Source organism: Bombyx mandarina, chromosome 06, assembly GCF_030267445.1.
Source record: "Bombyx mandarina strain Sakado chromosome 06, ASM3026744v2".
Lineage (NCBI taxonomy): Eukaryota > Metazoa > Arthropoda > Insecta > Lepidoptera > Bombycidae > Bombyx > Bombyx mandarina.
Genome location: NC_143213.1, coordinates 13,236,489 through 13,260,176, shown reverse-complemented (window position 1 = coordinate 13,260,176; position 23,688 = coordinate 13,236,489). Strand labels below are relative to the sequence as shown.

Here is a 23,688-nt window from a genome sequence, read left to right as displayed (position 1 = left end):
TAAAACGTATCACTAATTCACGCAAGAAATAGGCAGTAGGTCGATACTTACTCGTGCGAACTTCCAATTCTCCTTAACTTGTAATTAACGAAAAATATAGAATTTTGTGATTTTGTTTTCTATTGCACGATGTTCCAATAAATGCTAGTGTAGTAAGGGAAATAAGTATGCAAGAAGTACAAAAGGCTGTACAAGATATGATAAATGGAAAATCTACTGGACCAAATGGTATCTCAATAGAAGTGGGGAAGTTTCTGAAAGCGAGTGGATGAACGTGGCTGATATTATTCTTCAATAAACTGCTCCAAGAAGAGACCATGCCTGATGAGTGGTGGCTCACCTGTACCTGTATTTAAGAACAAAGGTAACGTACAGGTATGCAACAATTATAGGGGAATAACGCTCATGTCACATAGTATGAAAGCTTGGGACAAAGTGATAACGAGAAGAATGAGAGAGGAGAGTGAGGTATCATAGAACCAGTTCGAGTTCATGCCGGGACGCAGTACAACGGACACCATTTTTTCTCTTCGCTAATTGAGCGAAAAATACCGCCGTGCAAGTAAAAACGTGCACATGGTATTTGTTGATTTGGGAAAAGCGTATGATGGGGCTCCCTGTGAAGTTCTGTGCTGGAGCATGAAAGTGAAAGGACTGCCAGGGAAATACCAGCGGTTTGTTCGAACTATTTATGGTAACCCGTTCATACGTAGGCTTCGCAGCTGACGATACTGACGCGATAGGCTTACACCAGGGATCAGCTTTAAGCTCTTACTATTCATCCTAATAATGGATGCCCTAACATCGGACAAACAGGAACAACACAAATAATATAATAATTATAATACATATAATATTTTTATTTTGCATATGATTGGCATAATTTCATGCCAATTGATTAATGTTTCAAATTAATTAACTTCATTTCATTTTATTTCATATTATCATTTTTCCTAAAAAAATATAAAGATTAAGCATTATGGTATGATATCTTTGCCTTTCCAGTTGGAAAAATAGAACTAGTACTACTGTCAATTGTCAATTGCACTGTTATCTGTTAATGTCAAATGTAGATAGTTATGTCGGTTAATCAACGAGAATCCTCTCAAATAAATTAAGTGCTTAATCTATGGAGAATCCTTTGACCGTTATAAAAAACCTTGATTTTTTTTCTTTTTTTGCCAAAATGGGATCATGCAGAAATCCAATAAATACGGAAATGGCTTCGAGAAGCTAAAATTCAATTACAGACAATAGTTGTTTAATTTTAAATAATATCTTTAATTTTTGTGTATTAAATAAATAAAAAATATCGCGCCTCGTAAAATAGAGCCAATGTTTACAAAAGAGATTTAATTGTATCCTTAAATGAGTATGTAATAATATTAATAATAATGTTATTAAAAAATAAAGAGGATCGAAAATTATGTTTTCATTTTCCAAAGTGATTTTTACGTAAACATGGCAAGGGACGGTGATGTTCCCACGATTTTCAATCCAAAACGCGTACGTGCGCCTTCGGTGATAATAACCAGTGAAGAAGTGGTAGAAAGCGAAAGAAATTGCGTTGATGGAGATAGAGAAAGGCCAAACGGACCGCCGACGCCGCTCAGCCCTCGTGTTCCATTGACGCCACAGGCCTCCGTTTGTTCGGCGCCTCCGCTAACAACTCAACCTTCACTACAACAAGCTTACAGCGAGTCAGCTACTAGTAGTCAAGACGAAGAGCGCCAGCTTCGTGATAAAAAGTGCCCACGTTCGTGTTGCTCCAAATTTGCTAAAAAAGTATGTTTATTCAGATTTATATGATCTGTAATGCTTACACATGCCTATGACAGTGCTGTTTAACTTAGCTTTCATTTTATAGATCTACTACGGCATATGTGTGATGCTGACGCTAACTACATCATGGGTGACAACAACACATTGTATCAAACATTTGTACCTAGAGGAATATCCTTATAGTGGCTATTTTTCTACTTATACTACCGAAGCTGCCACAATCGTACTCCATAACAATAGCACAGATAAATTACATAATGTAAGTTTTAAGTAAATAGAACTTTTTAATAAAAAATAATATTTCATTTTTTTTTACTAATAGCATGATACAGAATTACATCTATTAGGTGAGGGAGATGCCTGTCTTCATTATACAGATTAAAATAATTAAGTAAATTGATATGAGTATAGTTTTAAAACTGTACAAGATTTGGAATATCTTGAATTAATAGCATTGAATTTATAAAGGCAGACAGGCAGATGAGCTTATTGGTCTTCCTGGTGTTAAGTTGTTACAAGAGCTCTGAAATATTTCCACCTGCAGGTGAAATATAAATGAATGTTCATTTATAATGGTGGGCCCTTCCCTACAAACTGGAATACAAGTGAGTTTCAGAATAGATATGGTTAAGATTTTGCATGTCAGTTTACTGTAACGAGTAAGATTCATTGATTGCATTTCTTCAACAGAACCTTTATAAAGCACCATTCTTCACAGCCTGGTTTTGCACAAACTGGTTGATATTTTTCTATCCTCTGTACATCATTGTGATGCTCATACATAATAAATGTAAATCGGCAAATGATGTTGTGTTTGATGCATTCAGCGATTTCAAGGAGAAAGGATTCACTTTTGGTAATCTATGTTATTTATTATTATTGTAGTAATAACAGTTTATTTTAATTTTAAAGTGATTGGTGATTTGAATGAAAATTTGATGAAATCAAAGCTAGAAAAAAGTCATTCATGAATTCATGAGTTTTTATTCAATATTTGTGTATGGAATTCCATAGGAGTGTTAGGGATGATCATATGGCCATAGTTGAAACAATAGAAATTTGCAAGTAGAATATAAACCTACAAATTTATAAAGTGATTGGAATTAATTATAAACAATGAAACTAGCCATTATTTTATTACCGCAAAAGTTATGCTTCAAGCTTTAATACTAACTTCTGTGGAGTGGAGTGAGACAAAACTGAAATAAAAATATAAGGAATGATATCAAAATCGCAGGCCATTTGTGGATACCATGATTCCAGTTATTTCTTCTGTGATCCAGTCATGTACAGCATCCATAGTCCTATCATAGTGAGACTTGAAACTTCATGTCCCAAGATGGTGGCAGAATTCTCATTATGATGTCTTTAGCTCCAGGCACCAATATCCCAGTTGAACTGTGAGCCCGTTTATCTATTCATGCAATAAAGTAGAAAAAGATTTAAAGTAAACCACTGGAAAAAGTTATTAACAAGTATTTTTAGTCACTAACAAAATTAATGTAAACATTAAGAATTGTGAAACTAAATAATCTTCAAAGGTTTTTTTTCCATAATCATAGCAAGATTTATTAGTCGCTGCGGACTCTTCTGTCTGTTGTGGGTGGTCACCATCTACATGTATACATACTCCCTGAAGATCCTGTTGTCCACTGATGTAGTTGCACTGTTTGCTACCAATGTGTCTTGCATCTATCTGCTGTCCTGGGTGATATTGCATGAGCAGTTTGTCGGTGTCAGGGTAAGTTTATTATTTCATTTTATTACTTTTGTTCTTTAAATCCACTAGTGTATATTATGGCTTTAGGTTTCACTATGTTGTTATTATATCTTTTTAGAATTATATGTAGTCGCTGGTACACATATTAAAAGACTGATAGTTGAGCTGAAATGTGAAAACCTTAATTTTTCATTTGGTAACTTTTCTTTCTTTTGCTTTACCGTCTTCAAATGAGATTTGAGAGGAGAGAAGGTTTAATGGTGATAAGGCGTCTTGTGAACCCTTATGGGTAGGTAGGTAGTAGGTACAAGCACCCTGCTTATTTCTGTGACGAAACTATAATGCGTTTGAGTTTGAACCATACTTTAAAATTGAGATTTAGAACTCACATCTCAAGATAGGTACCCGAATTTACATTGTTGACGTGTCTATGGGCCCCGGTGACCACTTAAGTCTTCGAAGTCTTGTCGAAGCTAATACGAACGAACGAACGAACGCACACACAAAATATATATTCTTCTTCTTCCTATTCGTACACTCTTGACAGAGTGGTCGTGGTCATGCATCAAATATATATACTCTATGTTTATTGTCAAACTTTTGTTTTTAAAATCTGTGGTCAAATTGAAAATAAATTAATAATGTTTGTCTTTAATCTTATTTATCTATAGTGTAGTTTTGGCGAAATCTATGATTATATTATAGAAGTATAATAGTGTTTGACAATAGAACCATAATAATGTTTATAAATAAAATTTCAATTAATTATAGTCGAATTTCGACTACTGCGGGACCACTAGCATACATTGATACACATAATGACACATGCTGTGTGCTTAGTGCGAGAGAACCGGCAGCTCAAATCAAAACGTGAATGCGAATTAAGTAATTGCCACACATAGAATGATGTTTTTTTTTATTTATTGCTTAGATGAGTGGACGAGCTCACAGCCCACCTGGTGTCAAGTGGTTACTGGAGCCCATAGACATCTACGACGTAAATGCGCCACCCACTTTGAGATATAAGTTCTAAGGTCTCAAGTATAGTTACGACGGCTGCCCCACCCTTCAAACCGAAACGCATTACTGCTTCACGGCAGAAATAGGCAGGGTGGTGGTACCTACCCGCGCGGACTCACAATAGATCCTACCACCAGTAAATTAACCAGTAATTACCACCAGTAATTATTGAACACAGATTGTAGCCGCGATACTGTGTGACACCGGTATCGCTCTACTGGCGTACATGGACGGCATCACCGGGAGCTCCACCCTCGGCGGAGTCGTCCTCGCGGCGTGTGCTGCTGCAGGATTCGCCATCTTCAAGGTTCGTATTGAGCTAGCACGCTCCGGACAAGTCGGTCGATAGGACTGATGTCTTTTCGAGTTCTGTCTCAACGCGGTCTGGATGTTTAGTTTTTGTTGGATTTTCTATAAAAGCGTATTTTGTTAGTTTTTTTAAACTACTATTTATTTTTAATTAATTCGTCGAATATAAATTTAAAAGAAAAAAAATTTTTCAATTTTTTTTCAAATATTGAATTGTCATCTGTCCTTAATAAGTATAGCAAATTTCGAGTTAATCCGACGGTTTGAAGGAGGTCAAAATCATGTTCAAAGATTCCGTTACAGACGTACATACGTCTGAAGCTAATAAAGGCGTGTTAAAAACAGAGGAGCTGCTTAATGGGTTCAACTCTCAGACACGACCCCAAAGCGTGAGGCGATATGAATGATTTATAAGAATTACAACCAGTAACCGGATTCTTCGACAAAGCGGCGCATCAAGATAACCCTCTGATCGTGGCCGCTTTTGACTACATATCTGACTCAGGCGCCGGGACAATGCAAACTCGCCCTGAGCACGTCATCGGATCCCCCCGGATGCATCCTAGGTTGTTTTAGGTTCTTAATGCAACAGTCAAGATTCCGACGTGCAATCTAGCCCACAGACTTAATCCACTGAGTTTCTGCGAAGCACTGCTTTTCTTAGGGCTGGTCTTAAGATACCAACGATTAGGCAGGGAGAAAGGTAACCAGGTTTTTAATAATATACAGTTTAACAATTCTTATTAGAGGAAGAGGTAGACCTAAGAAGAAATGTATGGATTGCGTGAAAGACGATATGTGTAAAAGGGGAGTGAGCAAAGCAATGGTTTAAGGTAGAGACTGGGAGAAAGGCAGGAGAATGATGATAAAAGTTTAACTTTTCTGGTACCATTATGTCTATTCCGAATCCAAAACATTTAACTGTAGCCCAATGTAAGGCTTCATATAGGTTTTTGCATAAATTGACCCGTGTCTACCTGTACGCATTATTTTGTGTCGGTCGATAGATTTTTTAATTCTCATTTCATTTCTTCAAAATGTTTGCGTGCGTGATAAACCAATGTGCGTGTTACGCTATTGGCGTTTGAAAAACTTGTTTATAGTATCATAGATTTAATTACATTAAGACATGAATATAATATTTATGTTTATATTTTTGCTGAAATGCGATCTGAGCAATTACAACATATTATATACGACAGGCTTAAGCTAGTAGATCTCACGTGACTGTCCTACTAGAAATTACAGGTCCGGTCCCGGGCAACTGTCCTCGCTGGGAATAATAAAACTGGGAAACTGGCATAAAATTAAAACTATTGCCATAAAGAAAAAAATAATAATAATAATAGTATTTTCTTCTGTTTTCACGGGTCGTATACATTACTTTTTTTTCTCTTTTTTTTAAATGTCTCATAGCGATCTGTTTTTGAATAGCGATCTGTTTTTTCATATTTTTTATATATTTTATGTTTTATATATGTATTATATATCTCTATACATTACTAAAACAACTTTTACGAGTATAATTTCGCCTTTTTTATTGTTTTTACATCATTAATAACGTTTTCGACATTGTATTAAAATTTGAAATTATACGAAACGACGAAAACAATACAAATACAATTTTTTTTTAAAACGCGAGGTTAAACTGCTTCGGACTAATTTGGAATAGATCGACTGGTGATAAGCTTATTAAAGGAAAGAATCGTGTGTAACACGATTGCTTTAATATTTATTTAAAAAAATTTAAACAAGTGTCGCGGGTGGCTTTTCTGTGTGAAGTGAAAAAGCGCACGACGCGACGTAGAACCGCGCCCCCGCACCCCTGTCCTCACCACAGACCCTGCGCCGCTCCTTTTTTATTTATTTATTGTACAGGTGGGTGGACGAGCTCACGGCCTACCTAATGGTAAATGTTTACTGGAGTCCATAGACACCTAAAACGCAAATGCCGCCATCCACCTTGAGATTTGAGTTCTAAGGTCTTAGTATAGTTACAGCGGCTGCCCCACCCTTCAAATCGAAACGCATTACTGCTTCACGGCAGAAATAGGCGGAGTGGTGGTACCTACCCGTGCGTACTCTCAAGATGTCCTACTACCTACGTCGTCGATGTCGCTGCATCAATCAAAACTGTATAACGTCGTTGTCAAAAAAAAATCTGCTATGTGCACTTTTTGACCTTTTCGTATAGTTCACAGCCCTATACCGTACCGTATAAAAAAAAACTGTTATGTGTATATAGCTTTAATATTTACCTATAGCTTTCATTTCATATAGTTCTTAAAAATTCACCTTTATATAAAATTTTATACGAAAGTGTTTTTACTTGTAAATTCAAAATAGTTTTTGCACATAGCAGATTTTGGTTTGACAGCGACGTTAAGTAGGTTTAAATCTCATTTAAAAGCATTTCCGTTTCATATCCTTCGACACGCCGTCGTCACATTAAACGTAATTACTGGTGGAACTCTTGTGAGTTCGCGAAGGTAGGTACCACCACCCTGCCTATTTCTGCCGTGAAGCAGTAATGCGTTTCGGTTTGAAGGGTGGGGCAGCCGTTGTAACTATACTAAGATCTTAGAATTTATATCTCAAGGTGGGTGGCGCATTTACGTTGTAGATGTCTATGGGCTCCAGTAACCACTTAACACCAGGTGGGCTGTGAGCTCGTCCACCAATCTAAGCAATAAAAAAAACGTTTCCCGCGTAGGTGCTGTTCAGGAAGGTAATGGGCGAAGTGAACAATGGTCAACGTGCGTTGTTCTTCTCGATCCTGGGCATAGTGAACGCCTCGTTGCTGTGGCCCGTGTGCTTAGCCCTCTACCTCACCGGTACGGAGACCTTACCCTCGCATCGGATGCCGTGGATATACCTGCTGGTTGCGAGCTTCGCTTTACTCGGTAAGTTTATGTCGCATTCCTCCTTGCATCGCGTTTCGTAGTGCCGAGTTTCGTGACCTTTACGAAGCACTTTTGTTCGGACTATGCTCTTCCATTCTTTCCTGACCAGTGCAGGGGTTCCCAAAATTATTTTGTCTATTGCCCACTTTGAGAATAAATAATACTTAAAAACCACTATAGCGAGAGCTTAGTCGGTGTCTAAGAGTCGCCCCTGTTTTTTTCTGGCTCTCTTACCGCCCCCCTTTAGGCCTGCAGCGCTCACAAGAGAGCGTTTTCGCCCACTTTGGGAAAGGCTGGTGTAGTGGATGGCGATATTAATGCTGGAGTCCTATGTCGCCTTATTTTGATCGGACCAGTCCATGGAACTACCCTCACTTGGTCCCTTTTTGCTTCCACTTTGTCGGTAATGGATTTTGAGATTGTCAAACTTTTTTCCCGTAACTTGACCGCAAAAACTCGAAAGTACTACGTAGAAAGGCGGTGGAGAGTCTTGTGGGCCTAGCTCTTTCAGGATTGATGCGTTGGTCCGATGTGCCAAATTACTTATGTCTTTGTTTGTAAAAATGTGTTTTCTCAGTGAAAGGTAATAAATCCACTTCGATAAAACGGCACGACACGAGAACCCTCTCATCGTGGCCGCCGGTAATTACATTCCCGATCCTGCGGAAAGAATGGAAAGCAGTCGACGTTGCCCCAAAACACATCATTTCGGATCCTCCTGATCCAATAACTGTGCTTTTAGGTACCTCAAGCACCGGTCATCGTTATCGTCGAACCCGTCGCTTGCGACGAAGGGCTCGACGAGTAAATTAACCCTCAGACACAGCCCACTGAGTTTCTCGCCGGATCTTCTCAGCGGGTCGCGTTTCCGATCCGGTGTTAGCAACGTCGTCAGGTTTGAGCCCTGTGAGCTCACCTACTAGTTAAGGTTACGCTGATATAGCCTCTCAAGGCTATCAGCTTAGGTAGGAAAAAAAATATACATAAGAAAATATATAAAAAGTTGATGGAAAAATTATATGGTTTTTGTGGATATTAAATATTAATTTTTTTTTTTTCAGTTTTCCATTTGGTATTCCAGTTCGGGAACTTAATAACTTACAATATATTCGTCTCGCTCGCACTCATCACAGCGGTACCTGTCTCGGCGGGTAAGTCCAATATATCGTAGGTTATTACATTACACTAACTGATTATTAAGCCGACGCTCCTGGGTTCGATTCCCACTTCGAGGCTAATATTCGTGCGACGAACAGATGTATGCTAACTGTGGATCTGTTTTTTTCTCTGGTCTTTCATAATGTCCATGGTAGGTATATTATACATACAAACGTATTTTACTAACAAGTATATCAGTCTCTGGTACACTTAGTTCCGTGTCAGACGGCGGCACATCGATCTGTTCCAGTTTTTTTTTGTAAAACGTTTATTTTGATTTTTATTAACACGAGAATCGAAGGAGCCCCCTGCAAAACGTGTGTCGTCTCTTAACACTGACATTGACAAGGGCACAAGCCAACCTCGTTCGAACCTCACCGGGTGCGACGTTCACGTTGTTACTTTCCAGCGCTCGACGTGGTGCTGTACGGGGTTGAGTTCGAAGGTATGAAGCTGGCCGGGATCGTGCTCATCGTCGTGGGCTTCTTCCTCGTCATGCTCCCGGACAACTGGCCCGATTACATCATGAGGCTCTTGAGGTATTACGCGACATTGTACTGGTGGTAGGACCTCTTGTGAGTCCGCGCGGGTAGGTACCATCACCCTGCCTTTTTCTGCCGTGAAGAAGTAATGCGTTTCAGTCTTGAAGGGTGGGGCAGCCGTTTTTACTATACTGAGACCTTAGAACTTATATTTCAAGGTGGGTGGCGCATTTACGTTGTAGATGTCTATGGACTCCAGTAACCACTTAACACCAGGTGGGCTGTGAGCTCGTCCACTCATCTAAGCAAGAAAAAAATAAAAATAAAAACCATTGTACATGACTTTTTTGGTGATGAACAGCGCGTGGTCGTATTGAACTGCGGCTGTCTGCTTTTTAAATGTTGCAGTTAAAAAAATACTGTTTAGTTGTGAAGTGTCGCTCATTGATATCCGAAGAAGTCCAACGCTTGGGCTCTCGCAGAGCAGATAATGTAGATGTCTATGGACTTCACTAGCTGTCATATTTTTGAAATCGGAACGCATGATGGTTTCGCGGAAGAAGTACTTTTTTATATTATTTTTTGCTTTGATGGGTGGACGAGCTCACAGCCCACCTGATGTTAAGTGGTTACTGGAGCCAATGGACATCTACAACGTAAATGCGCCACTCACCTTGAGATACAAGTTCTAAGGTCTCAGTATAGTTACATACTACTACTACTACTACTACTACTACGTCTAATACATACTGCTACGTCTAATACATACTACTACGTCTAATAATAACAAAAAATTTGATGTGATACAGATGGTCTCGGCGACGCCAGCGCGGAGGAGGCGGCTCGTCCCGCGGGCGCGACGCCACCGACTACCGCACCGGGTACATCCGCTCGCACCTGCGCTCGCCGTCCGGCCGCGTGCGGTGACCGCCCTGCCGCCCCCCGACCCCGCCCCCGCCCCCGCACCTACCGTCCACGACAGACGTGCGCTTAGAAGGTAGTAGTCGCTAACCAAGATAGTTCAACTCGGGGCGTATGATCTTTTTAATATGTTTATTATAATCGACGCTTGAAAGGCAAACGTGACTAATCGACAATAACTGTTTTGCACATAAATGATAGGCAATAACCATATTCTATGCGCAAAAAAAAAAACCTTTCCAGATCTATTAAAACCATTTCAATCCTACAGCTAGATTCGTTAAAATATTTTTTTTTTCAGGTATTTCAACTTTAAATTAGTCTACTGTAAAGTTCACGCGTTGTCGCTTAGTCACGTTTGCCTTTCAAGCGTCGATATATACTTCTCCCGTACACAACAACCGGAGCTTCGGCTACTTTAATGTTTTTAACCGCAAGAATTGAAGTTTAGACTTGGTGCACGTTAATGAAGTGAAACTTCTTTTTTGACGTGTAGTAGTGTGATTGTGGTTTTCTTCATTTTTCATCCTTAAATCAGATTGCCCTTGTAATAGGGAATGTTGTGTATAAGAGATGCGACATTTATACGGGTATTATATTATATATTTTAAATTATAGATAGAAAAATAAATGATAATATTTTAAATACTTCATTAAAATATTGGACGCTACTCGTTGTTAACGCTCGCGCTGGCCTGTAACAAGTATACTACGCGCGTGCGTTCGAGTGCCACCGCATTCCCTCTCGCTCTATTCCCCCTCCCCAGGAGCGCTAAACGTTTAACGCAACCTTGTTGGAAGTCTCATTAGAAGTTTCGCTTCAAAAAGCGGTGTTTGAAATTTAAAAACTACCATTGACATTGTCGTAGTGCGTAAGTCGATAATAACCTCACTTATGTTTACTCCGAACGTGTACCGGGTACGCGAGAAGCCTTATGCAAACTCTGCGGCAGACATAAAACTGTTTATAATCATTGTCACATCTTTTAAGTTCGCTCATAATATCATGTCGATCAGTTATTAGAAATAATGGTTAATAAAACGCGATAAACCGTTACTCTTTAGCAACCAGCGTTTCTCTGCTATCTACCGAAGCAATTGCGCTGGTTAGTAGGGTAGAATTAATTGAGACTTTGATCTCATGTAGAAAAGTGGATGGTGGAAAGAAAAGGCACAATAATAGCATAAAGTTAAACGTCGAAGTAACATTTAGAATAGCATTCGTAGTGAAAATCGCCGTCGGTGGTGTAGAGTGAGCTGCAGAAGTGCATGGATATCAGAGTTAAGAAAATCGTATGAAACTATAAGCAACGCCATCTATCGACTAGCTACATTGTACCTACATTCTTAATCTACTATATGGCGTTCTAACACTCTACAATATCAACAAAAATCGTATTTTTGGCTATTTTATACAATTGGTAATTATTTTTAACATCAACTAGAAATTCTATATAAAAAAAAATGGATGTCAGAATGTTTGAACTTTTTTTTTTGTTACTGGTGGTAGGATCTCTAGTGAGTCTGTGCATCCGTACAGGTACCACCATGCCGTGAAACAGTACTGCGTTTCGGTTTGAAGGGTGGGGCAGCCGTTCTAACTATACTGAGATCTTAAAACTTATATCTCAAGGTGGGTGGCGCATTTACGTTGTAGATGTCTATGGGCTCCAGTAACCACTTAACACCATGTGGGCTGTGAGCTTGTCCACCCATATAAGCAATAAAAAAAAATTAGATGAAAATTATATTTTGTGAGGTTAGTCATAAAATATAATTGTTTAATTAAATATAACTGTTATTAAGTTTAAAAAAAAAAACATTTAGAATTAATACCGGGTCGTTTCACGCGTGTAGGAATTAAAACACCAACGCCATCTAGTTTAATTTATTAATGAAATGATGATATATCATAGAAATTAAGTTATCAATGCAATTCTGTAGCTGACCGTATGTAAAAATAGCGAACAGGAATTTGTGGAGCGGAATAACAATCAAATAAATAATTAAAATTAAAAAATATTTTTCCGTATTGTCTACTTAGACTTGAAAATGTATAAGTCATGACAGCGAGGTTCCCCTGTCTATTTCTTCTTGAAAATTTCATGTTTCATAAGTAATTCATAATGATACTTCTTCTATTTCACCTTTATTCTTCTTAATAAATCTATCTCACGCTATATTCATTATTACGATTTCTCCTGTATAGATAATGTGATTTTTCACTAATAAGTATTAATAATATTAGTGTAAGTTAGGAAGTTAAAACGGACTGAAGTTTAAGTATTGCCGTTTTTTTTCGAGATTATTAAATTTTTGAACATTTGTTGAATGTTTAAACATGTTATATCGGTTGTTTGAATAAAATGTCAGTCTTGAGAATCAATGACATCAACCCAACGGCCTTATATATTTTGTGAATTAATATTACTAAACGACGATGACATTAAATTAACAGCTGGTAGTGAATTGATATTATTTTAAGTCATATTTATTAGTATTACTAATTGATGTATAATCGATTAAAATGGCAATACTTGTTTGATTTCATGTCGTAATACCATACCAATGACCTCAATATATTAATAAAGGTATGAAATTCATCTACAGAGCGACTACTGCGGCTGAAGTATTTGGTACTTATTCAAATGTATGATGCTTCATTGTTCGATATTAATATGAAAGCTCATACATTTCAAACTTTTTCAATATAAAAAAGGGTCATGTTTTGTTAAACGATCTAGTCGAATCTTAGTCAGGGTAAGTAAATAATAACATCTCAATTATGACGTCATTAATCGATTCGATAATCGATATGTTTCTCTAGCGAACATCTCTAGTTCGTTTTCTACTCTCTACTATTTAGCAAGCTTTCTAGACTATAATCTTGCTCAGTTTTGACTAATCTCAATTATTACAGATCAAACCCCATATATAATATTTAATAATTCATTGGAATGCCGTGGGCGATTATAAATTCACAAATAATTGATTAAAACGATTGTAATGTGTCGTATGTTTTAGAAACTAGTTTTACGGATAACGTATGATTGTTGAAGTTATTAAATGAGTTGTCCACGGCTATAGACGGTCAGATAGACAGCCTGTGCCAATCAGCAAAAAAAATTAAATGTTGCCAGTTATAAAAAAACGACAAGACTAAGAGTGGGGTTTGATCGCTAATTTTTACGTAAGTATTAAGACCGCCCCAATGTATTGATTAAGTTTTTTCTTTAAATAGTGTAGCACTTTCTTGATACCTATTGTCAGATAGATATAAGCGAACCCAACGTAGTGTAGTTGTTTAGACAATTGTCATGGCAGATCCGTATTCGGATGCTTTATTTAAATCATGTAATTTGTTGAATGTGTTATTTATATTATTCGTTCACGTTTTATTGTTGTTTTTGTTATTTTTGATAAATTCTTATCACCAAGCTCACTTCAATGGTTTCGATTATACTTTTTGTTAACGTACTGAAAGTTTCATACTAAAAGTTTTTTAAACTGTGGTCTTGATTTTCAACGATTGCTGTATTAATAATTTGGAAGTTTATAAAATCATTCTCGAGTTACATGTGTTTGTAATGTTTCAATGAATCTAACTAAGATTATTACTCTGTAATAGTCTTTGGCAATAATATTAAAGGAAAGGCGGCACCAAACATTTTATTAGAAATAAAATCAATAGATAAAAATCATGCACGATTTTCTAAACTTTCTAAGACGTAATACGTGAACGAAGAATCTTACATTCTCTTATAATATAATATATATCTTGAGGTGTGAAAGATTATTTGGTTTTAAGCGATATTTACCTTTGTAATTAAAGGTGCGTTTATTTTGTTATTAACATCAACAGTTCGATGTTTTTAATTGAACTTCAATTAAGTTTACTCCATTGAATAGTTGAAGAAGTTTTTTTGTTATGAGCTTCTAATCTGTGATGAGCCATTCGAGGTTTTGAGGAACGTTGCAAGGTACGTCGCGATATACAGGGTGATTTTTTAAGAGTTACGTTTTTCAGGTTGGCAGCACTGGTTAATGGCGCCCAAACGTCATCTGTCAAAGTGAAAAAATTTCAGTCACTATACTCTGCCATTTCATTATGGAAAGACTAACAAACGAGCAACGATTGGAAATTGTTGAAATTTATTATTAAAATTCGTGCTCTGTGATATATGTGCATCGTTTGTAACGATCATAATTTAAAAAAAACTACGCTTCATAAATCACACATTACCTTGACTTGACAGTTCATTTACTCCACTCCGGTGAGGAAAATTGAAATCAAGGGGCGTTTGGGTGGAGGTTATTTTTTCGATCAAGCATACCAAAACGCGCGTTGGAGGTTGTGTCGAGTCGAGTTAAACTCGTGTGAACGACTAAACATATGGGGTTTATACTCTAAATAGCTCTCATGTTAAGCTGAAAAAATATCGCTTAAACCTAATAGTCTTTCACCCCTCAATATATCAACGAAGACGTTAACCATTCCAATGGTTTGTTTGTAGTCACGTGCCTTTACAATGTTAATGTATTAGACGTTGTTCGATAATTTATTGTTATTCGTTGATAGTTCTGAAATGTATGTTGGACTAAGTTTTTTCTACTCAATTTCGGCTGGAAAATGTACACTTCGTTTTAATTTGACGTTTTCAAGGATTATGAAACAGTACAGTAGGTAATAAATTAATTGGCTGGTTTAATCTGATACAAAGCAGCAGTTTGTTCGATCGTCAAGTGCCACGTGGGCACGAGCACCGTAGGAGGCGTAGGAGGTTAGCCTTCTGCCTACAAAAAGGGAATTTGCTATGCAATGTGAAACATATCGCAAGGCAATAAAATTTATAAAGATAGTAATCATATAGTCTGTGCAGTCGGTACAGATTAGACCAAATTCAAAATGGCGCTTAATCAAAAAGAGACATATACAAATATAAATTAGATTTCGGTTAAATTATTATTTCCACAAGCGCATACTGTGCGTATGATTAAAAAAAAGTATAACATAATAATCATAAATACCTATTATAAAATTTTCTACACGAGCAAGTAACGAAAATACAATTAATAGAGATGCGAATTTTACATCCATTTATTATGGAATATAATAATATACAATCAATTATATTTTTTTCACAGTAATCGAACCCAAACAACTCATACAAGTTAAATAATGAAGTCAAATGGAATCTAGTATAAACATTCATAATTTAGAACGAAGTGTACATATAACACAAAAGCGGAATCAAAATGATACTATAACGACTTAACGTCATTTTAGTGATAGATGTTTTGTCACTAAACACTAATTTATCGTCTAGTCACTTTATAATCTCAATATTTTTATTAAATAAAAAACAATAAATGTATGACAAATGTAATTTAGAAAGGATAAAAAAAATCGTGTAATTTTTTTTGTTACTAAACATTTATTGTTCGTTTAATTGTAACGTTTTTAAAGACTGAATTAAATGAAAGTGTTGAGTAAATATTCAATTACAGTCATTGATAGTGGTTAGTTGTGATTTATAGATTTGTGTAGCAGGTTAGCGCTGACGTCACCTGTTCGGAACGGCTCCAGAGCGACGGATAGTAATTCCATTTTCCATTGGTTTATCATCAGTCTTATTTATAGTTTAGGGTGAGCCCAGTTGTTGTAAATGAAAGTCGTTATTAACTCGCACACTTGTATATTTACAGAATATACAATAGGTACATACAGTTTTATTATAGCTATCTAAGTGGAACTGTGTTCGCCTGGACTGTCGTCCCAATATCCTTTTCCCACAAGCGTGGAATGGTGAAGATGACACCTTGCATTACGTAGCCAGGTAACACGCCACGTACGTTATTAAGCATGTGTGTGTGACCCTACATATAGTATTTGAAGAATTCTACCGGCGTTGATTTCGTTCGTTTTGTAATACACAAATTTTTGAATAACTTTGCCTTCGTGATTGATTGCAGATTGTGGTTTAATTTGTTCGAATTTGTAAATCATTGCTTATTGGTGGTAGAGTGCCTTTGGAGACCGCACGGGTAGGTATCATCGTCTCGCCTATTTCTGCCGTGAAACAGTATTGACTTTCGGTTTGAAGGGTGGAGCAGCCGTTGTACTATACTGAGAACTTAGAACTCCTATCTCAAAGTGGGTGGTGGCATTTACATTGTAGATGTCTATGGGCTCCGGTGACCACTTAACACCAGGTGGGCTGTTAAGTGTCAACGCAGTTAACGCATTACTGCTTCACGGCAGAAATATGCAGGGTGGTGGTGCCTACCCGCGCGGACTCTCAAGAAGTCCTACCATCAGTAAGATGAAAGCTCATATATTTAGTATTCCGTTCCGCATAGGCTGGCGTTCAGCCCTAGTTTCACTCGACGTCTAGCGATTAGTTCACGGGTACGTTTAGAAGTAATCTAGAATTCGAGTGTATGTGATTACGTGTAATTTATATTAATCGAGTGTAGCGAACACAAATGACACCTTGAACCCCTGTGATTCGTTTTGTTAATTACGTAGATTTAATTGTTGGTCATTGTATTAAATATTTGAAATAAATTTGCGTTTTATTTTTTAAAGTTCTAAAAGTTTTAAAAGTGTGTTTATTTTTTATTTTTTATTTATTAAATATTAATGCAGATACTTTCGGCATTAAGTATATATTAATAAAAATTATCATGAAGGACTTTGATGTAAAGATTATTTTAATGAAAATATCCTGTTATATGAGAGAATAATTTAAAAAAAATAGCTTGACAGAGCTAGTTTCCATAAAAAAAATGCAATAAAAAATTATAATTTTCATTTTATTAATACTTTTTTGTTCTTTTGTTAAAAAGATGTTGAATAAAATGTATCATAAATTGATTGTATACATTGTTAGCTTTACAAATGACACCTCTTTCGTTTTCCCAAGACGTCTACATCGATAACAATGATTAAATCAGTGCAGGCGCCTGAGCTGCAAAGAAAAAAAAAAATGGCTGCCATTCTAGTATGGAGGGGCCAAGGGAAAATTGGGATAGTGATTTGTCGATAAAAATCCCCATAATTTACCCCCTTAAGCCTCCGAAACTGATGCACGGACACATTGTATAATGTTATCAGGTAATTTAGAGAATTAACAGAACAAGTAACATATAGAAGTGATTTATTTTTTAAATTTAACTTAGTACATCTGCACAGATGTACTGGGAGTTATCGTCAGTTGCTGGCGGAGACCCGGTCCCACCGCCAGATGGTGCCGTCGTCGCAACACGTCAGTAGGATCTTGCCGTTGCGTGAGAGAGTTACCTGGAAATTGAAAATAATAAATAAATAATTGGGAACAAATGGGGCAATCATTCCAAACCAATTTATGATTCCCTGTGTTATGAGATTACCAGAGATTGATAAACAGGCTGGTACCAATTTTTCTAATGAAATACGTACTTAACAAATGTTCACGATTGACTTCCACGGTAAAGAAATAACGTGTAATAAAAATCAAACAACGTAAATGCCGTCACCCACCTAAGGTCTCGAGTATAGTTACAACGGCTGCCCCACCTTTCAAACCGAAACGCATTACTGCTTCACGGCAGAAATAGGCAGGGCGATCGTACCTACTCGTGCGGACTTATAAGAGGTCCTACCACCAGTAATTACGCAAATTATAATTTTGCGGGTTTGATTTTTATTACACGATGTTATTCCTTCACCGTGGAGGTAAATCGTGAACATTTGTTGAGTACGTATTTCATTAGAAAAATTGGTACCCGCCAGCGAGATTCGAACACCGGTGCATCGCTACAAACGAATGCACCGGACGTCTTATCGCTTAGGCCACGAAGACATCAAAACTCAACATCAAACAAACATCGTAACTGCTGGTCACCGATAGACTTGGATCATATGAGTAAAACAGCGTGTTCCTCACCTGTCTGACCGCAGCAACGCATCTCGGATGCACGAGCTGCGAGACCCGGGAGCCTCCAGCCACGTTCCCCAGTTCCCACACCATGGTCTTACCGCACTGATTACCTAGAGCTATCACCTGTAATCAAATACAATGTTGATTTCATTATTAAAGTTCGTAAAAAATTGCCTTATTTCTCCTACTTATTCGCTGATAGCCTAAGGGGCTATTCTAACTACGCTCGGACTGGTAGATGAGCTCACGGGCTTTGCCTTTTTTATTTTATTGCTTAGCTGGGTGGACGAGCTCACAGCCCACCTGGTGTTAAGTGGTTACTGGAGCCCATAGACATCTACAACTTAAATGCGCCACCCACCTTGAGATATAAGTTCTAAGGTCTCAAGTACAGTTACAACGGCTGCCCCATCCTTCGAACCGAAACGCATTACTGCTTCACGACAGAAAGCGTTCAAACATTGTTGCATTCCAAGATACGAATGCACCGGACGTCTTATCCTTTAGGCCACGACTTCAACCTGACGACGACTACCTGAGAATATACTAACACTAGCCCTAGCAAGTGTAGTGCTTCGCAGAATCTACCCCCAGATCGCTAAGCCTGTTGCTGGTATAATATTAGAGCTGAAGGCTGTTATAGTGCTGAGTTTAATGGATCCGTATGGACGTGCCTAAGACGTCGACGGTTATTGGCTACGAAATTGAAATGACATGTCATATTCAAGGTATTTTATTTATTACAGTGTTATATTTAGGCTTAAACTATTTATGGGACAATGAATTTATTCTATTGTAAGTTTCAACTCCATGAAAAAACAGAGAAAGAAACAATTATTATTTTCCAAAATCTTCAAAAAATCTACTAAGAGAATGTGCTTACCCTTTGACTATAATCAACAGCGAATCGTATAAACCATATTTCACACTCTTTGTAGTCGAAGCGATGCACCATGGTGACGGAGTTGTCCCCGGGCCGCAGCTCCGTGTCCTCAAGTCGGCCCGGCTTCCAGCAGATTATAGCGTTTTCACACGACTGGAGAAATGCTTAGATTAATTTCCTGCTGTGGTGCATATTTTCAAAATAAGTAATATAGATTTTTCTTTTCGTAGGTCTTTATTCGTAGGTCTGTGGTGTGCGCACCTCACTCAGTAACTATGGAATGAATTTCGATATTTATTTATTTATTTTTGTCATTTCGGTTATTAAAAGTTAAATGACAAGCCAAGTAAGTGGCCCTCATCTAAAATACATCAGGATATTTTCATTATATTCGTTTGCCTACAAGGGTAATATATTTTTTAAATTTATCATTTTAAGCATGATGTGATGATAATATTTATGATGAATATGATGATAATAATATTCTGGATCACCCTAAAGTTGTTATAATTATGTTAAAGTTAGATACGTGGACTTCAATAATGCATATTAATGCATTTCCGATCATCATTGAAGTCCACGTGAATGAATCTACTTTCCATAATGAAGTGATTAAAACGCTACACCATAAAGTTTATACCTATAAATTTTATATTTTAGCAGAATTTTTGATTAAAAATTTTACTTACTTTAGAAAGAATCAGATCTCCCATCCACCTGACGCAGTCAACGTAATTCCTATGTATATCTCTAGTTGAAAAATCAGGAAAATGTTCCTTCAAGGAATTGAAGGGACGTAGCGCTCTGTGCGGATTGAAATTATAGCTCTGTTTGATGGCCTCATTCATCGAGGGCTTGTCCAACCTCCACAGTTTTAGGGAGTGGTCCATCCCGCAGGACATTATCCTTTCTCCTTTTAGATCGAAGTCAGCGCTGAGCACTTCGTCTCTGTGGCCCTCGACCCCGCCGAAGATGGCTATGCAAACGTCAGTCATAATGTTCCAAAGCCGCAGAGCGTGGTCCTTGCTGGCCGACAGGAGTAGATTCGGGTCTCGAGGATGGAACTTGACCTCGTTGATGGCGTGTCCGTGCCCCACGTAGTGTTTGATGCACGTTTGCGTGGCGGGGTGGAAGATACGAATGATACCGCGTGACCCGGCGACGGCTAGGAGGGGAAGCATCGTGTCTTCTTCGTAAGACCAGGCGCACGTGTAAAATGTTTCATCAACCTGTTTAAAATGGATTATTTTAATGTCACTATTAAAAGATGTTCCTTTTTGACAACAACATGACTGACAAAAAAATTATAATTGGTTGTCTGTAAAGTCGGTTTACGGAAGATAGTTTTATGTGATAACGGCAGTAGCAGAACTACAACTGCTAGCTCTGATGTCATGTCAGAAGAGAGATAAATGTGTCACAAGCCAAAACTTCCGATCGTGCCTTTCTATCGCTTGTTCCGCGCTCTCGGTTGCACGTTCAGGCTCAGACGGAACGTGAAACTTTTTCGTGCGCGCAGCTGGTGAACGTTATCATGTCAAAATCACTTTGTGGACCACACATATCCGACAGATACTAGTTGACACAAATTGCTTGCAGGCACATCAGGAATTATAAGAAATTCCACTTGAGAATGAAATTAAAGTACTTTAAAAGGTAATACCAATGTTATTATTTACATATTTTAAAGATAGTGGATAAACATGATCTATAAATCTAAGCATAATAATATTTCCATGTTCTCCATCTCCGAAATAGAGAAAACTGAGTTAATGTCAGATTGACATGTTGTAAGTAGCTAAATGTGAAAGTTAAAAGAGACCTGAAAAATATTACTAGACATTGAAAATACAAGTACCTGATTTTCGTACTCACATCAGGATCAGCATAGCACTGCAAGAATTTGAAGCCTCCAGATTCAGGGCACTCATATATTGAGACTCTGTTACTACCAACTACTGCAAATACTGATGGTTCTCCGTCACCGAGATGATGATTGAACTGGCATCCAAATAGGGGTTGACCATGATCTTCCTTAGCACTGCAACTATAGGAAAAAACGTTTTGTCTTAAACACTTAGCAATCGAGTTCAGTGGTTCAGCTTCTACCCAGTGAAGACTGGTTTAGTTGCGCTTGCATTTTATTATAATTCATCACAATATATGGAAGTTACTCTATGGTTGGGTAGATGCACAAGCTCACTTCCCAGTTGGTTTTAAAATTTCACTGTAGTCTATGTTCTACCTGGATCTGGAGTTTGAACACAACAATGTAAATGCTATCTTGCATCTTGATACATGAAGTTGAAGTCTTGGATAGTACAATGACTGTCATGACCTTCAACCAGGAATCCATAATTGCTTTGGAGCTAAAACAAGCACAGTGGTACCTACATGTGTAAGCTTACACATAATTTCATCGGTGAACCTGGCTGTCTTGTACTAACATCCATAACTGTACATGTACCTTGATTCGGATGAATCATTCTAAACAACAAAATTCAATATTAAACTGCAATCTTGCCTTAAAGTTAATAGCATAGTCACTTTGTGCTCTACTAGCCAGGACACAAATGCGACAAGAGTCTGATAACATATTGTCATTAAAAAAAGGTCAAACCTAGAAAAGTTATTTAAATTTGCAACATTTTATTCCTTTAACACATTCTCCGCAAAAAATCAGAATTTGATACTGAAAGACTTCCATCTTGGCAATGTTTGATCATTTGCTAGAAAAAATACAAAACACTATTTATTTACTTGAACTTGTATGGAGGTTTAACTGGCTTAGTGGTTTTCTTTTTCCCGCGACGACGTTTTTTCACTCTTGAGTTGGTAGGAGTCTCACTACGGGACGTATTGTCTGTGTTTGAAGTACTATCAACACTTGAAGTGTCATCCTGAATAATAAAAATCAAATATTGTGATTTCTGATTGATGTGTTGTTCAGGTATAAGATAACTATTAGTACTGGTAGCTATTAATTTTTAAACCTCATGAGCACCGAAGGTTTACCTTTACTACATTGTAAAGGTAAACCTTCGGTGCTCATGAGGAATGTAATTAGAAAATATATATTTCTATAATACCGCTAATTAAATAACTTACAGCTTCATTTTCAGAAAAATTCATGTTTATTTTTGGTGTAACAGTAGTGCAATAACTGGCGATACAACTTGTTTATTTCACTGAATGTTTCATTCAAGACACAATGTCCATAAATATAATTGATAGGTAAACATTTAGAGAAAACGACACGCGTCAATTTTAGGGAAAAACTAAAAAATCAATCAATCAATTGTTGAATAAAATAATAAAGAAGTATGAAAGTATTTTCAAAATTTAAAAATATGAAACAACCGAAATAAAACTTGGTAAAGCAGAGATGTCAAAGTCAAAACAAAGTAGGCGCAAGTTGCCTGTGACAAGGTGTCAAATTTTGGCGGTAAAATCTTTTTGTTTAATTTTTCATTGGATAGACACAGGGAGCATAACCCAGAAAATCAAATCTTTTCTAGTAAAAACGAACTTATTTGTTTTATGAAAAGTAAAAGTGAAATGGAACAAATGACTTGGAATGGAATTATATAAGGTGAGAAAACATGTTCACGTATACACAGAAAGAAATTATAATATTGGTATTAGTGGTTAAATTAATGATTTTCTTATGAATTACATTAATGTATAAAGTTTGGGATAGTAAAATATCAACAATTTTCTTCAAAATCATCTTCAAAAACTTAAAATGATACTTTGTGAAAATTCTAGTCATAAACCATATGTTTTAGTTTAATAATAATAATAAAGCCTTTTATTCGGACAACAGATATACAATTAAGTTTCGTATACTACTGCACTTATACTGATATATGTATGTATGTACCTAGTCAGGTCATAAATTCTGTCACATGTTTAATGTAAAATAATTGAAACAAGTTTATTCATTATGTAACCATTCATATACCAAAATGAACTTAACAAAACATAGATTCTTATGACACTAAAGTTTATTCAAAATGACCTCCGTGATTTTGAATACAGGCCTTCAATCTGCGCGGCCAGTCGTCTATCGCAGCACGAACGAGGTCCATGTCAATATCGGCGGCTGCCTTAATCAAGGATGTCTTGAGTGACTCCAAATTGGGATGAGGCTTTGAGCACGCCTTTTCCTCCAAGTGTTGCCATATCTTGTAATCTAACGGATTCAAATCTGGACTGGAGGAGGGCCAGTCTTCGTGCCGGATGAAGTCGATTTCACGCGCCACCAGCCAGTCTTGTGTGCTCTTCGCTCTATGAGCTGACGCCGAATCTTGTTGGAATACCCAGTGCCTGTTATTGAACATGGTATGAGAAACAGGTTCCACAAGGTTCGTCAGGACTGTATTTTGATACACAACTGCATTCGTTTTTACACCTTTCTCACAAAAATGTACCTCTGTTAAGCCCCAATTAGAAACTCCCAACCATACCATGAGCGAGGATGGAAAATGACCTCGTTGGACACGCGGAATACGGTTGCTCGCTTCTTCACTACTGTGTGCGTACACCTTATCATTTTGTTTGTTGTAGCTCTCTTCTACGGTAAAAA

General features: G+C 37.3%; 2 protein-coding genes across 2 annotated transcripts; one reads left to right on the top strand and one right to left on the bottom strand.

The window, feature by feature from the left end:
* Positions 1 to 1,059: 1,059 nt before the first annotated feature.
* On the top strand, positions 1,060 to 10,497 carry LOC114253080 (solute carrier family 35 member F3). Its single transcript, XM_089728151.1, has 9 exons — positions 1,060 to 1,785; positions 1,868 to 2,041; positions 2,473 to 2,638; positions 3,345 to 3,523; positions 4,701 to 4,829; positions 7,545 to 7,734; positions 8,796 to 8,885; positions 9,302 to 9,431; positions 10,184 to 10,497. The coding sequence occupies exons 1-9, from the start codon at positions 1,462 to 1,464 to the stop codon at positions 10,299 to 10,301; spliced, it is 1,500 nt and encodes a 499-aa protein (XP_089584277.1). The 5' UTR covers positions 1,060 to 1,461; the 3' UTR covers positions 10,302 to 10,497.
* A 6,941-nt stretch (positions 10,498 to 17,438) lies between these two features.
* On the bottom strand, positions 17,439 to 22,535 carry escl (embryonic ectoderm development protein escl). Its single transcript, XM_089728152.1, has 7 exons — positions 22,209 to 22,535; positions 21,861 to 22,000; positions 20,976 to 21,147; positions 19,790 to 20,329; positions 19,101 to 19,253; positions 18,224 to 18,340; positions 17,439 to 17,598 (listed from the first exon to the last, which is right to left on the bottom strand). The coding sequence occupies exons 1-7, from the start codon at positions 22,230 to 22,232 to the stop codon at positions 17,509 to 17,511; spliced, it is 1,236 nt and encodes a 411-aa protein (XP_089584278.1). The 5' UTR covers positions 22,233 to 22,535; the 3' UTR covers positions 17,439 to 17,508.
* Positions 22,536 to 23,688: the final 1,153 nt, after the last annotated feature.